Source organism: Helicoverpa zea, chromosome 21 (assembly GCF_022581195.2).
Source record: "Helicoverpa zea isolate HzStark_Cry1AcR chromosome 21, ilHelZeax1.1, whole genome shotgun sequence".
NCBI lineage: Eukaryota > Metazoa > Arthropoda > Insecta > Lepidoptera > Noctuidae > Helicoverpa > Helicoverpa zea.
Window position 1 is genome coordinate 8,363,758 of NC_061472.1, and position 13,528 is coordinate 8,377,285.

General features: G+C 38.2%; 1 protein-coding gene across 1 annotated transcript in view; it reads right to left on the reverse strand.

The window, feature by feature from the left end:
• LOC124640759 (atrial natriuretic peptide receptor 1) overlaps positions 1-13,528 on the reverse strand; it is a 265,956-nt gene that overhangs the window by 158,663 nt on the left and 93,765 nt on the right. The window contains exon 4 of the mRNA XM_047178678.1: positions 616-799. Within this exon, the coding sequence (XP_047034634.1) occupies positions 616-799 (184 nt within the window). The remainder of the gene's footprint in view (positions 1-615; positions 800-13,528) is intronic.

Here is a 13,528-nt window from a genome sequence, read left to right on the forward strand (position 1 = left end):
AAGCTTTAGCTTTTCAAAATTACTTTATCTTTTCAAACATTTGGAAAACTTAATACCTACTTTAATATATTTTGAAGTCAAAGGCGAGATTATTGTACTCGACACCGATCAAACCAAATAAGTGCTCACTTACCTTTAAGGGTGAAAACTTATAAGTATCTACGTCAAACACACAGCTTGAAGCAAAGAATTCTATGAAAACCTTTTGAATACGTACCTGTTAAACTTTTAATGATGATAAATCGAAGGGAAAAACTCACACGCGACAAGTTTTTCAATTTATTTCAGTTACAACGATTGGTTACGAAGGAAACATTGAAAAAGCTGTTTTGTGTGGAGTTATTAAGACCCTTGTAATTTTAAGGACAAGTCTATGCTAAGTAGTGATTTTACAAAATATTTATCAAGTACCCAACTAAAGAATTGTATTTTTTCAAACGCCAGATAACTTTTATCTGAAGGATATGTTTGGCTATTAAACCCCTGTAGGTATTTATTCCTCAGATTGAATTTAACGGATTAATGCAAAATCGGCCTCAAGAGAGGTATCTTACTTAGCATAGTATTGTTATAAATAAACTATGAAATTATAATAAAAAGAAATTAAGAACTTACTGTCTCATCAAATCAATAAGGAAATATGCCAAGTCTTCGAAGCCAAGTGGTCCTGCCCGCACCAGCATATAAAACTCGTCTTGGCAAGTTTGCTTAGGCTTGACGAAGTCGAAAGTAAAACCGCCGGTCGTCACTAGAGGTGTGCCCATCCCGCCAAGAAACTTGGCGATTCTGGCTACAGATGCTGTGGACAAAAGAAAATTGGATTTATAGCAATATTATCATCGCATAAAATAACCTTATCGAAGTAGTTATGGTGTGCCATTCATAATCCCATGGAATAATCTATGTATGTAAATCTTACGTCTCAAGTTATTTTTATTAAAACTCTAAACTGCTCTCAGCTTTTTACATAAGTTCAGTACACTTCTTTACCAAGAACTCCTGCTAAGCTGGGAACAAAATTCCAGTAAGTATGTTTACATCACATGAGATAATTAATTATACCTATTTTTGTTTTATTTCGGCGAAAAAACCTTTATTATATGTTCAGTTTCCGCGAAATCTGCGGAAATATATGTTCAAATAAAAATCCCGACATTAATTTGAGAATGGCTATGAAACCAGGAAAAGGTTGTGATATAAAAAAAGGTTACTTTGTCTTGACAAGCAATTCTTGATAGTGTATTTTTTTTCACGTTTCCGTCTCAAAGGATCACGTACGCGCGTTCCTATTAAATATGAACAAAAGGAACTCTTAAAAGTTCGTCGTTTGAGACGCAGTTCATAACTTAGGCAAAAACATCTTTTAATACGAGTTTCTTTGAGTATGTTACATATCATTGTTCTATTTTTTCAGTGTGAATTTATGGAATATTGTATCTCGAATTTGGGACATTTTACTTTCAATTTGTTTCTATGATTTGTACTTGTTTGTTGATCCTGAAATATTATAATATGTACGTAGCTTTGAACCGCTTGCACACCGATCGTTATTGATACAATTTGGCACAGATATGGTCTTGGTATACATATGATCCCTTTTATCACGATGTAGACTAGGTACCTAATAGACCTGGAGACTGGAGATAAATATAACCACTTTTCTAAACAAATTAATTCAATCAATGTTAGTTCTAATTAGGTAACGTCGTTCTCCAATGAAATCAATAGATATATGATATCAATTTAATATCATGACAAACAAAGACCATTGTTGTGAACTATTCCTATTAGTTACAAACTAATAATCTAGAATATAGATATTTCTGTTTAGACTATAGCTCTGTGCTTTATAAACTATCGCTATTGTTTAAGCTATTGTTTAAGTACTAGGGAAGGATGTACCAGTAAAACAGATTAGTGACAAAGTAGTTTTTATTTTGAAGAAATTTATTCATTTTTATGATGTCAAGGTATAACGTCTAATATAATTAAATCTGTATCATATTTACTTTTTAAATCTGAACAAACTGGAGTCCTGCATTTAAGGATTGTTAACCTATGTCGGCTTTTAACTATTCACGCATCCAGGAAAAAAGAAGACACAAAAGACTTGTGTTATTTTGATGCGTATTCTTACCTATAGTCTGTTTTTAAATCTCGTAGACTAAACTGACATTACGAGTGTGGTCAGTTTATTGCAAATTCTTAAGTAGTGATGTGGCACGACCGAAACTTGGCGTTAATAAAATCAAGTATCGTTTTTTTACAATAAGTCATCCTGAAATAATGGGCTTATTCTTGATGATTACGCATGGCGTTGCGTGGTCAGATATCCCTGGCAGTTTGTAGCACATCGTGCAGCCCTGTGTACGTACGTGAATTGTAAATATAAAACTTTGTATGAATATTAAATTCGTCTATTATAGATAAAAAGTTACGATTCAACAAACCGGTATCGTAAGTACAACACTTCACAAAAAAGCTAGCAACATTATCTGTAAGTTTGACATTTTGCAAGTGGAGATTAAAAAACAGAATTTTTATACCTACTCTAAATTTGTTTTGTTTTTGTAATCGATTTAAGTTAAATTTTATTATTTTTGTATGTGTAGCTATTGTGGACACCACTATCGAATTGGTTTGTAAACAGTAATGATAGTGTGTCTGTTTTTAAATAAATAAATAAAGTTCTACAAACACGTGGTGGCCTAGTGGGTAAAGGACCAATCTCTCAAGTATGAGGGCGCGGGTTCGATCCCAGGTCAGGCAAGTACCAATGCAACTTTTCTAAGTCTGTATGTACTTTCTAAGTATATACACCATTGGCTGTGTTTCGGATGGCATGTTAAACTGTAGGTCCCGGCTGTCATTGAACATCCTTGGCAGTCGTTACGGGTAGTCAGAAGCCAGTAAGTCTGACACCAGTCTAACCAAGGGGTATCGGGTTGCCCGGGTAACTGGGTTGAGGAGGTCAGATAGGCAGTCGCTTCTTGTAAAGCACTGGTACTCAGCTGAATCCGGTTAGACTGGAAGCCGACCCCAACATGATTGGGAAAAAGGCTCGGAGGAGGATGATGAAAGTTCTACAAACACCATTCAGCATTTTTATCCACATCCAAACATTCAGTTTTATAATAATATGATGCAATGTAATGTTTGTTAACACCAGTATGTAAAGTCTAGTCTCAGTACCGACGTTCTTAATTACAATACCTACCTACAGTTGAGAAAATGGAAATTTTCCATTTTAGCTCTCATGTATCCTCGAAAATTGCTCGTGTTGAGAAGTTTTACCTTCTTATTTGCTTAAAAGTTTTTTTTTATTAAATTAACAAGTTTATAATATTTATTTAGTCAATACAATACCTACAAAAAATGATAAGGATCTCGTTCGCTTTTGTCAAAAAAAATCGCTTTTGTCAAAAAACGTATTTTCCAAGTAAGAACTTACTTTTCAGTAACAGAAGCCTGGTATTTTTTTCTCGAAAGCTCAATTTGGATTTTCGATTCATTTAGTGAAATTGTCTTATAAATAAAAATAAAGCTGTTTTTCACTGTAATGTCAATTATTTACCTACCTACCTACTAACGCTATCATTAAAAATAAGTATATTTCTTTTATTTTTTTCATGGCCTAAAACAAAGTTTTTTGCAATATCCCCTCTACCCATTAGACAGGTCTCTTAATCTCCTGAAATGTGTAGCTAATAAAATGTTAATAGCCCCTTCCCCGTAGATTCCACTCCATAAATTAGAAGGTACAAGCCAATAAATCAAACCGTAACAAACAGGTATTGGTATATAAACTGCGTTGCAAAAAAATTTGGCATCCTTTGTTTTATAAAGGTTTTAAACTAACGCGAATTGTAAACATATTTATAAACAACCGGGACTTAAAAACGATACTGTATGTGTATACTGTACGATTTAGGTTTTATTGGATAATAATAATATATGAAACATAATAGTCACAACTTTTGGATCTGTTTTAATGTTTTTTTTTTTTGTGTTGTAGATTGGTAGTGAGAATGATTGAATTTTAAAATATGATATTACTTAATAAAGCTTAAAACTTCTAAACGTCGATTAGTCGAACTATTCAAAACTAATATGACAATTCCAAAAACTTTTTTCGGAAAACGTTCTTATAACTGCCTTTCGCGATACATGCTTTTGAAAGAAATGCATAATCTCAAAACTGACAAATCTCGTAGGTACCCATTTTTCTTACAAGAAAATGTACCTACAACCTAGTAGTAGCAACTGTCTGCTTAGGTAAAGACAAATAGCAGAACATTGGAGAGAAACAATTAGGAACACGTCCAAACAAACTTTTAGTGGCACATGCTACCAAAGCCTTTGAGGCCATTCTTGGATCAACTGGTTATAAACCGGGGCTTTGAAGCCAGCGATTTTTTAAATTAATTAAATTCTTCTTTTTTTAAGCTTTCGTACCTAAAGAGAAAAACGAAACGCTTGTCACTAAACTGTATCTCATGCATCGAGATAGTCACAATGTTCTCACACTAGCTGATAATAAACAATTGACAACTGTTCCACCGGTGTGAAAGATGACGGCCACATAATATTTTTGCCGTTTGGAATTTTTTGATATGCGCGACAGTCCGAGAGTGTGAAAAATTGTTACAGACAGCTTAATCAGAGTATTATAATGTTGCCGCTGTAACACAAAACACTATAAATTATAGTGAATATTTAAAATCATATCAGTAGATTTCTGTCAGTTTTATTAATTACGATCACGGATTCCTTTGCACGCGAGTCCAACTTGTACTCGGCCTTTTTTTACTTTGAATACTTAGCTGTTCATCCAATTGGGCATAGGAAAATATTTATGTATAGAAACTGAACAAGGCTCTAATGAGAATGCGTCCGAGATTTTTATGGCTCAACCGCAACCGTTTTATGGTCATCCGTTGGGATTAGGGGAGCCTAATATTGTAAGAACCGTATCTACGTATTGGCAGGCGCTTGCAAATTCAACACCCAAATATACACACACACACACTTATGAACACAATCACACAGACATACAGAATCCTTTGATACCGAGAATTGTATCTATGTTTATTGCTGTAGTGAAAATGTAAATATTTACGATTAATTTTATCAAAATCAGAATAAACATTCTGATTTTGATTTTGTTTACGTAAGTCTATGGGAATTGTCAATTGTATACCAATTGGAACTAGCTGTTAATTTTAGATTAATTGAATAGAGGAAATACAAGATATTCAAAATCAAAAGTGGTAAATGAAAATAAACTATTGTTTTAACTTTTCACTAGCGGTTTTACACGCGTACCGTGAGAACTACTCATCCGGATATATCTATATATATATATATATATATCCGGCCTATAGCCTTCGTTGATAAATAAGCTAATAACACTGAAAACATTCCTAATCGGAATCGGCCAACAAAAAAACTCTTGACATTTAAAAAATCGAAGTTTACATATCTAAGCATATTTTTTGACTGAATTTAACTGACTCCAGATGCCATTTATATTCGTTCCAATTTGCAAACAATTAACTTGATTGTCATCTATTCCTTGTTACCGTAGAACACAATGGGTGCTGATGCCTTGTCGACATTGAGCTGAACTGAGCTCTTTCAAAATCAAAGTCAAAGTCACTTTTTATTTCAAATAGGCCTATGAAAGCTCTTTCGAAACATCAAACTAGTTGCACAGTTCCAAAGAGTTGGTCTCATGGAGGAAAATCGGTAAGAAACCGAATCTCGAAACGTAAAATGGAATATAAATATCAAGTGATTTTTGCAAACAGAATATATATCGAGGTTTTGTTGCTGTTGAGGTTTAAACACGATTTAATAATATTCCTCTTTTTAATAATTTTGAAATAATAATATAGGTATAGGCTATAATTATCCTTATTCTCCTGTCCTGAGGGCACTATTACTCGCAACTAGATGAAAAGTAGCCTAATTGTAAACAATTGACTTGTTTGTTATTTACTCCTTGTTACACGGGAGAACACAATGGATCCTGATGGCGTGTCGACATTGAGCTGAACTGAGCTCTTTCAATCTCGAAGCGTGAAATGGAATATAAACATCAACAGATTAGTGCAAACAGAATATATCGAGGTTTTGGTGCTGTTGAGATTTATACGATATAATGGTATTCTATTTTTAATTGTTACAAATAATAGCCTATTTATGGAAAGCAAATATTTACCTAGTAAAACTGTTGGTTTATTAGGAGATTCTTGATTTTAAAGGAGAATTATTATTCTCCTTTTATGAATTCAGGCAAAGTCTGTTAAATTATAGAATGTAACGGATTTGTAGAAACTATACCAAGTCCTGTGGGAACTACTTACAGCAGATAAAAAGTAGCCTATATGTTATTCTAATATGTATTATCTATATTAGAACCAAGTTTTATTTTTAAGTTTCAGTTCCGTGTAGTGTAGAATTATCGAACACGCCGGGATACTCACTTTCACCTTCATAATATTAGTTTGCACAAACTTACTAAAACATTTTAAGCTTTAATCTTAATCTTAACGTACACTATTAAGAAGAGTACCTATCTTTAATGATATTTCCTTTGTGTAACAGGGAGGGATTCCACTCAACTTGAAATTGAGCGGTGTATCGTTTCAGGATAAAGTTTGGCAAATCCCAGCGATATCGGATACGAAGATTAGTGTTTACATTTGGCAATCCTCTTTAAACCCGATATAAATTTTGAGGATTAAGTTAAACAGGATAGGGGAATAATACATTATTTATTTTGTACATCTATTTATTATGGTGATATCGAAAATTGGTTAATACTAGTTTTCCGGAACTGTTAAGATTTTTTTTATTACTGTTTACTTTCCACGTAAAATATTATTGATATTTTATTTCTGTGTCAATGTCCCATTCTCACCGATGACATGAGCGTCAGTTTTTTTTTTTACTCTGAAAATCTAAACGCGACCATTAATCGAAACTTAGCAATTATAAGATTAGACTTAGCCATGGCGGGCGTTTTGGGGGCTGTCTTTTGTTAATTTGACCTTCAAAAATACTGATTTTCAGCCTACTTTTAATAAATCACTTTTTATCTTTATAACTGCCGTTGAACCCTACTTGGCCCTTAGCCATTGAAAAAAAAAACAAAAAACACATATATATGAAAATAAAAAAGCGTTAAATTAAGATAGTCATTACATTTGTTATACCACCCCTTGATAGATAGCAACATTCAAACTAATGTTGCCATAAAAAACATACAGTGTCCTCTTAATGTTTATCACTGACATACGTAGTATTTACGATACATTTTCTATAATTAGAAGTGAGTGAATGACTGCTAATTGACTTTAGTTTGATGACTCTTGTAATTGTTATTGTCTACTAGCTGTGGATCACGGTTTCACCCGCATACCGGGGGAGTTCTACCCGTATTTGGATAAAATATAGTGGTACACGAGTACAGTGCCGCTTTTCATCAGTGACATTAAAAATTAAATCGGTTCATTACTTTTGAAGCTTTAAAATAACTTTTAAATAAACAAAAACTGTTTCCTCTTTGTAATTAGACAGTATAGATTTGCCAGTCTCTCCAGTCAATGAAAGATACACAACTTAGTACACAGCCTTAGAAAGGATATAGGCTCCGATTTATCCAGCTGCGGAAATTAGTTCCCTCAGATCACAAGTGAAATTACGCAGAACAGCTACTTATGTATATTATTCAATACAGTATCATTATTAAACTAATCACATTTAATCACGTGTTAATAAGTTCGATTATTGCTAACGCTTTTAGTGGTTCTTGCTAATACATGTTTGGGAAACCAATTCCATTTAATATTAGTAGACAGTGTTTCTATGTCAATAACGCGTCCTGTATTATGACAGACTCTATTAGAATAAACACATCAAATTAGCTTCCGTAACTAGGGTAGAGAAATGTTGCATTTGTGTTACTTTATCATCACCTCCCGGGCTTTTCCCAACTATGTTGGGGTCTATCGGATGTATACCAGTGCGTTATCGGATGCGGATGAGTACCAGTGTTTTACAAGGAGCAACTGCCTATCTGACCCCCTCAACCCAGTTACCCGGGCAACTCAATACCCCTTGATAAGACTGTGTTACTCAATCATCTCTGAATATTGCTTTTGTTCAAGGAAGAAGACAGAAAGTCTGATAACTAGTCAAAGGGTGTAAAGTGACAGTCGCTCCTTGTAAAAGCCGAGTCCCATATAGTTGTGAAAATGCTCTTATGGTAAGTATATACTTATATATGTATATATGTATAGTATCAATGGTCATCTTTGAAAATTGGCATATGTTAAGTTTTATATTCTAATGAGCACTGAAAGTAATAATTTAATGCCTAATCACGCATATAATGTTTGCGGGATTTTTCGAAAGAAATACCGCGGCTTCAGAAGGAATATGAAATTAATCAGTTAGTCTACCATTCCCTCACGCTGCTAACCCGCAATGGGATTTGGTGATTTCCGAGAAATAAAATAGAGCATCTATACTAATATTATAAAGCTGAAGAGTTTGTTTGTTTGTTTGTTTGAACGCGCTAATCTCAGGAAATACTGATCCGATTTGAAAATTTCTTTCAGTGTTAAGCCAATTTGAAAAACTTCAATTTGAATGGATTCCACGAATTTTCACGACATGAATACTAATTTGTGTTTATCTTCACTAACTGTTTTCCCACGATTTCACCCGCAACCCGGGTGATTTTATTTTCGCACCCGGATAAAATATAGTCTATGTTGCTCGGGGCTAGTGTAATTCTCTAACAAAAAATGTGTGTTTATATTATAAATCGGGTGGAGCCGCTGGCGGAAGCTAGTTTTTATTAAATCATCACCATCATCATCTCAGCCATAGGACGTCCACTGCTGAACATAGGCCCCCCCCTTAGATCTCCACAGATACCTGTTGGAAGCGACCATTAATTAAATATATTTTAGTTATTTTCGATATACCTACATACCAATTGACACGTGAAACTAATGGAACTACTGAATTGATAAAGCCACATTTGTAATCGCCAAGGGATGAGTCCCGTTAGGTATAGTTACCTCAAACTTGTGGGCAGTGAATTCTTATCGCTTTGGAGTTTAAACCCAATATTCAGAATAGTTTACATCAAACGGGTTATGAGTACAATATAAGTTATCCATATTTTACTGTAGCTATTGTCAAAGTTTAATTTTCAGATTTATTATTGCTTCTGATATCCTTATAAATTATATTATAAAGCTGAAGAGTTTGTTTGTTTGATTACTTTAACGCACTTACTCTGGGAACTACTGGTGCGGTTTATACAAAAAAAAACTGCCAGTGCAGATAGCTATAGCCAACGTGGTTCCCATGAGACGCTGTTGTTACCGCTGGCGGAAGCTAGTATTAAGCTATTGCATAGCTTCTATCGCAGGCCTTGAGCGCGGGGACCAAATCCAGAAATTCGGTAACGAAAAAACCTCACGCTCCCCACTCCGACGGGCACGGAGGTGTGGCTTGAAGGCCGTGCATCGTCTAACGTCGTGTCAGTTCGGCAGTCTTCGACACGGCGCTGTGTGTCGTGCGATTAGACGTATTGTACGACTTTACGGAACTCGCCCGAATCGAGACGAGCTGCTCCGAAATCGGACGAATACATAATCAGCTGTTTGTGAGAAAGTATATAGGTTTATAAGTATTTATCTACAACAGTGAACGGCTGTACTTGTAAAGGACATTGTTCCGGCTCCATACATGTTCTGCCTAAGAACCGTTCGAATGGAAAGTGACTTCTATAAACTCTTAAAATTATATGGAATCCTATGAAATAAGTTTTCACGAACGGACACTTCAGGAAACTAAAATAATTACGAAAAAAGTTAATATTTTGAGGTTATAAATAAAAAATAACCAAGCTTGCGTGAAATATCAGAGTAGTATTATCAAACTACACTATACAAAAAATCAACAATACTATGTACAGCTCTATATGTTCTCTTCTAGATCTAGGAAAAGACTACTCTACTAGATACTAGGAAAAGAGATAGTAAATAGTCAAGTTTAAGATAATTCTTTGACAATGATCATTTTATAAAGTTGCATTTTCTGTCTGTCCCTTTGAATGCTTTAGATCTTTAAAACTACGCAATGGATTTGGGTGCGATTTTTTTTAATAGATAGAGGAAGGTTTACACCAAGGTTTTACATTGCCACCGTGCGAAGACGGGGCGTGTGACTAGTTTTCATAAATGCTTAGAATTTTTATGAAAAACAACTACCTAAACGCTTTTGCTTTCAACGTTACGTTTCTTAATATATAGTGAATCCACTTTGGATTTGTGATAAAACGCATAAGTTTCCAAAATGGAAGAGTTCCATTCACCACAATTCATAAAATATCGATATTATTACGATGGAGAATTATTTATTTAAATGATTGTTACTACTTTTATATTAGACAGTTACCTAGCTATCTACATGCCATAAGGCGGGAATCGAACCCGCGGTCTATTACCAAGAAGGCACAGACCATACTAAAAATGTCATTACCACACAAAATAATTTAACAGTTAAAGTAAGGTTTACCAATAACAATGAAAGAGGTTTTCGAGGATGTGCAATAAAAACAATATTTATATTCAATTAAAGGTTTTTAATCATCAATATTTCTCAATAATATATCTAAGAACTGAGCTTTGGTATCTCGCCCAGCTTAAATACCAGATAATAGTCATTATGTGGGCACAACAGCCCACTGTTCTACGCCCAACGATACAATTGCAACAGTATGCCTGATGGTAGGAGCTTCTTACAAAGTACACAATTGCGTCCAACAGTGCATTGCATCTTATTATGCTCGACTGCTTCAGACCAACACGTCGTACATATAAGGTCATGAGCTTCAACCTGTAATAATAAATACAAAAAATCATTAGTAAATATCAAGTAACTTGCAATTGTGGCAATTGATTTGAAAACCGAGAAATTGTGTGCTTATGAAAACATAAGTAGGTAGTTCTTCATAAGATTCTTATCAAAATTAGAAAAACACTTTCGTAGACCACTTACCATACGGGGAACAGTCCATTGTTGTATGCAACGAAGTATATCTTCGTTTTCTAATACCAAAGAACCTCCAGCAGATCCACAATTTATACAATATACTATATTCTGCATCCATTGTTGTAATTATAATATAACTAAATTCGATCACAGACAGAGCAATATCCGAAAATGCTAGTAAAATCCAGTTCTTTACACAAAGCCGAGTCTACCAAGTACGCAATCTAATCGGAGTCCGTAATCAAGCCAAAGTTGTTAGAATAAAACCATGAAACGCATAGAAAATCACAAAAGAAACGATAGTCGCAAAGCAATCAAACCAATCAAACTGACTTCTAGCAAACTGACTGAAGTACACCAGTGTTGCCAATTACGAAAACTATAATCCTACTCGAATGCCAAGCTAGAAATTCGCGATTCGCTCAAAACCATCTTAAAACATTATATAGAATACTAGCTTTTTTCTAGCTAGTCAGTTTAGGTATTTAAATGAATAAAGTGTTACCAACTAATTTTAATAACCGACTTCGGAAAGTAGGTTCTCAATTCGTAGTGACGTACGTCGTACTTCCACGTAGTGACCCCTGGGCAACGCCGCGCCTGACCACCGTAACGGAGTGGCAGGCCGGCGGCTAACGAACGCTGTGCGTCGAAACGGTAAAGTCCTGTGTTTCGATATTGTCGGTGGCAATGCCACGCCATTCGAGGGCCGCCTCCGGGCGCTGTCTCCCCAAAGGCCCTTCTCAGGGCCAACCCAAAGGCCCTTTTCAGGGCCAAACCATGGCTCGAGATGTTTCGGCATCAGAGAGCAGCCGCGCACCATCCGCGGCCAGTCTCTTGAGGGATAGTGACATCGTGTCGACCGATTTGTCCGACACGGAGTCACAAATGAGTGAAACGAGCGGCGTTACAACCCGCCAGACGAGGAAGAGGGCCTTCTTCAAGCGCGGCTCCGAAGGCTCATCAGACGCAGCTGAGAATCCGGCGAAGCGGGCGGTTTTACAAGCCGACTTGGAACAGCCAGCGCGAAGATGCAGAGCCAAGGCCAGCCACGGCGCCTCCAGTGTCCTCTACGCGGACCACACAGTGGAGGAAATGGAGCTCATGGCTCTGGAAGATCAGATGGAGATCTACGAGGTAGCCTCCAAGGCCTCCAACTTGAAGGGGACCTTACAGAAGGCCCTGAAATGCCGGGCAGCGAGCTTGCTCGGCATTGTTAAGGAATTGGCGCAGCGCACCACCTCCGAGGAGACGCGGCAACTGCAGGCGAAGGTGGATCGCCTGCAGAAAGAGGTGTCCGCGCTGCACGCGCGCGTTGCCGAGCCCACGTCTCGGCCCGAGGGGATGTCGGAAGGTCCAGGACCTATGCCTCCCTCCTCCAACCTTGAGGATATTATCCGCAAGGTAGTCATGGAGGAGAGGGCCTTCACCAGGGCCTGTCTCGCCGGCATCGAGGACCGGCTCCTACCGGAGAAGCGACTACGCCCTCCACTCGCGGCAGATAAGGCACCCGGACGGATGCCCATCGCACCGGGGCCCTCAACGGCCCCAGCCCAAGCTATGCCCCAGGTGCTAAAGACCACCAAGGGCAAAGGAAAGGGCAAGAAGACGTCACCGGCCCCGACTGCTCCGACGGTCCCTCCGGAACCAGTGAGGGAAGACCCAATGCTGCCCTCCACCACCCCTTCCAACCAGCCTTGGATTAAGGTGGTAAGGAAGCAGAAAGGGAAAAAGTCGGCTCCTGAGCCCCCTGCAGCCAAGCCTGCAGTTTCAGCGGACAAGAGGAGGAAGCTCGCTCCTCCTCCAAGAACTGCAGCCGTGTTAGTGACATTGACCCCAGAGGCAGCGGAACGAGGGGAGACATATGAGTCCGTGCTGCGGCGGGCTCGTGCAAACGTCGACCCTGCGGAACTCGGAGCTGGCAGGGTCACGTGCCGGAAAACCCAAACAGGGGCCCGAATCTTCGAGTTCTCGGGGGCCCAACGCGGCAACAAGGCGGACCTCTTCGCGACGAAGCTCCGAGAGGCTATCTCGGATACGGCCAAGGTCGTGAGAGCCGTCAAATGTGTGACCCTTGAGGTGACCGACCTCGACGACTCGGTCACTCAAGAGGAGGTGGTGGCAGCAGTTGCGGCAGCGGGGGGCTGCCCCGTCGCATCCGTCAAGGGCCGAGCCATTAGACCTGGCCGTAGGGGCATGGGCACTATGAGATTAGAGTGCCCGGTCGTAGTTGCCAAGGCGGTTCTGGCTAAGGGTCGCCTCCCAGTCGGGCTTAGCTCGGGTGGGGTCCGAGTGCTCGAGGATGCGCCGATGCGCTGTTTCAAGTGCCTCGGCATCGGGCACACCCGGCCTCTCTGCACGTCCACTGCCGAGCGTGGGGAATTATGCTTCCGCTGCGGAAAAGAGGGGCACAGGTTGGCCACCTGCGAGGCTGCCAACACGCATTGCG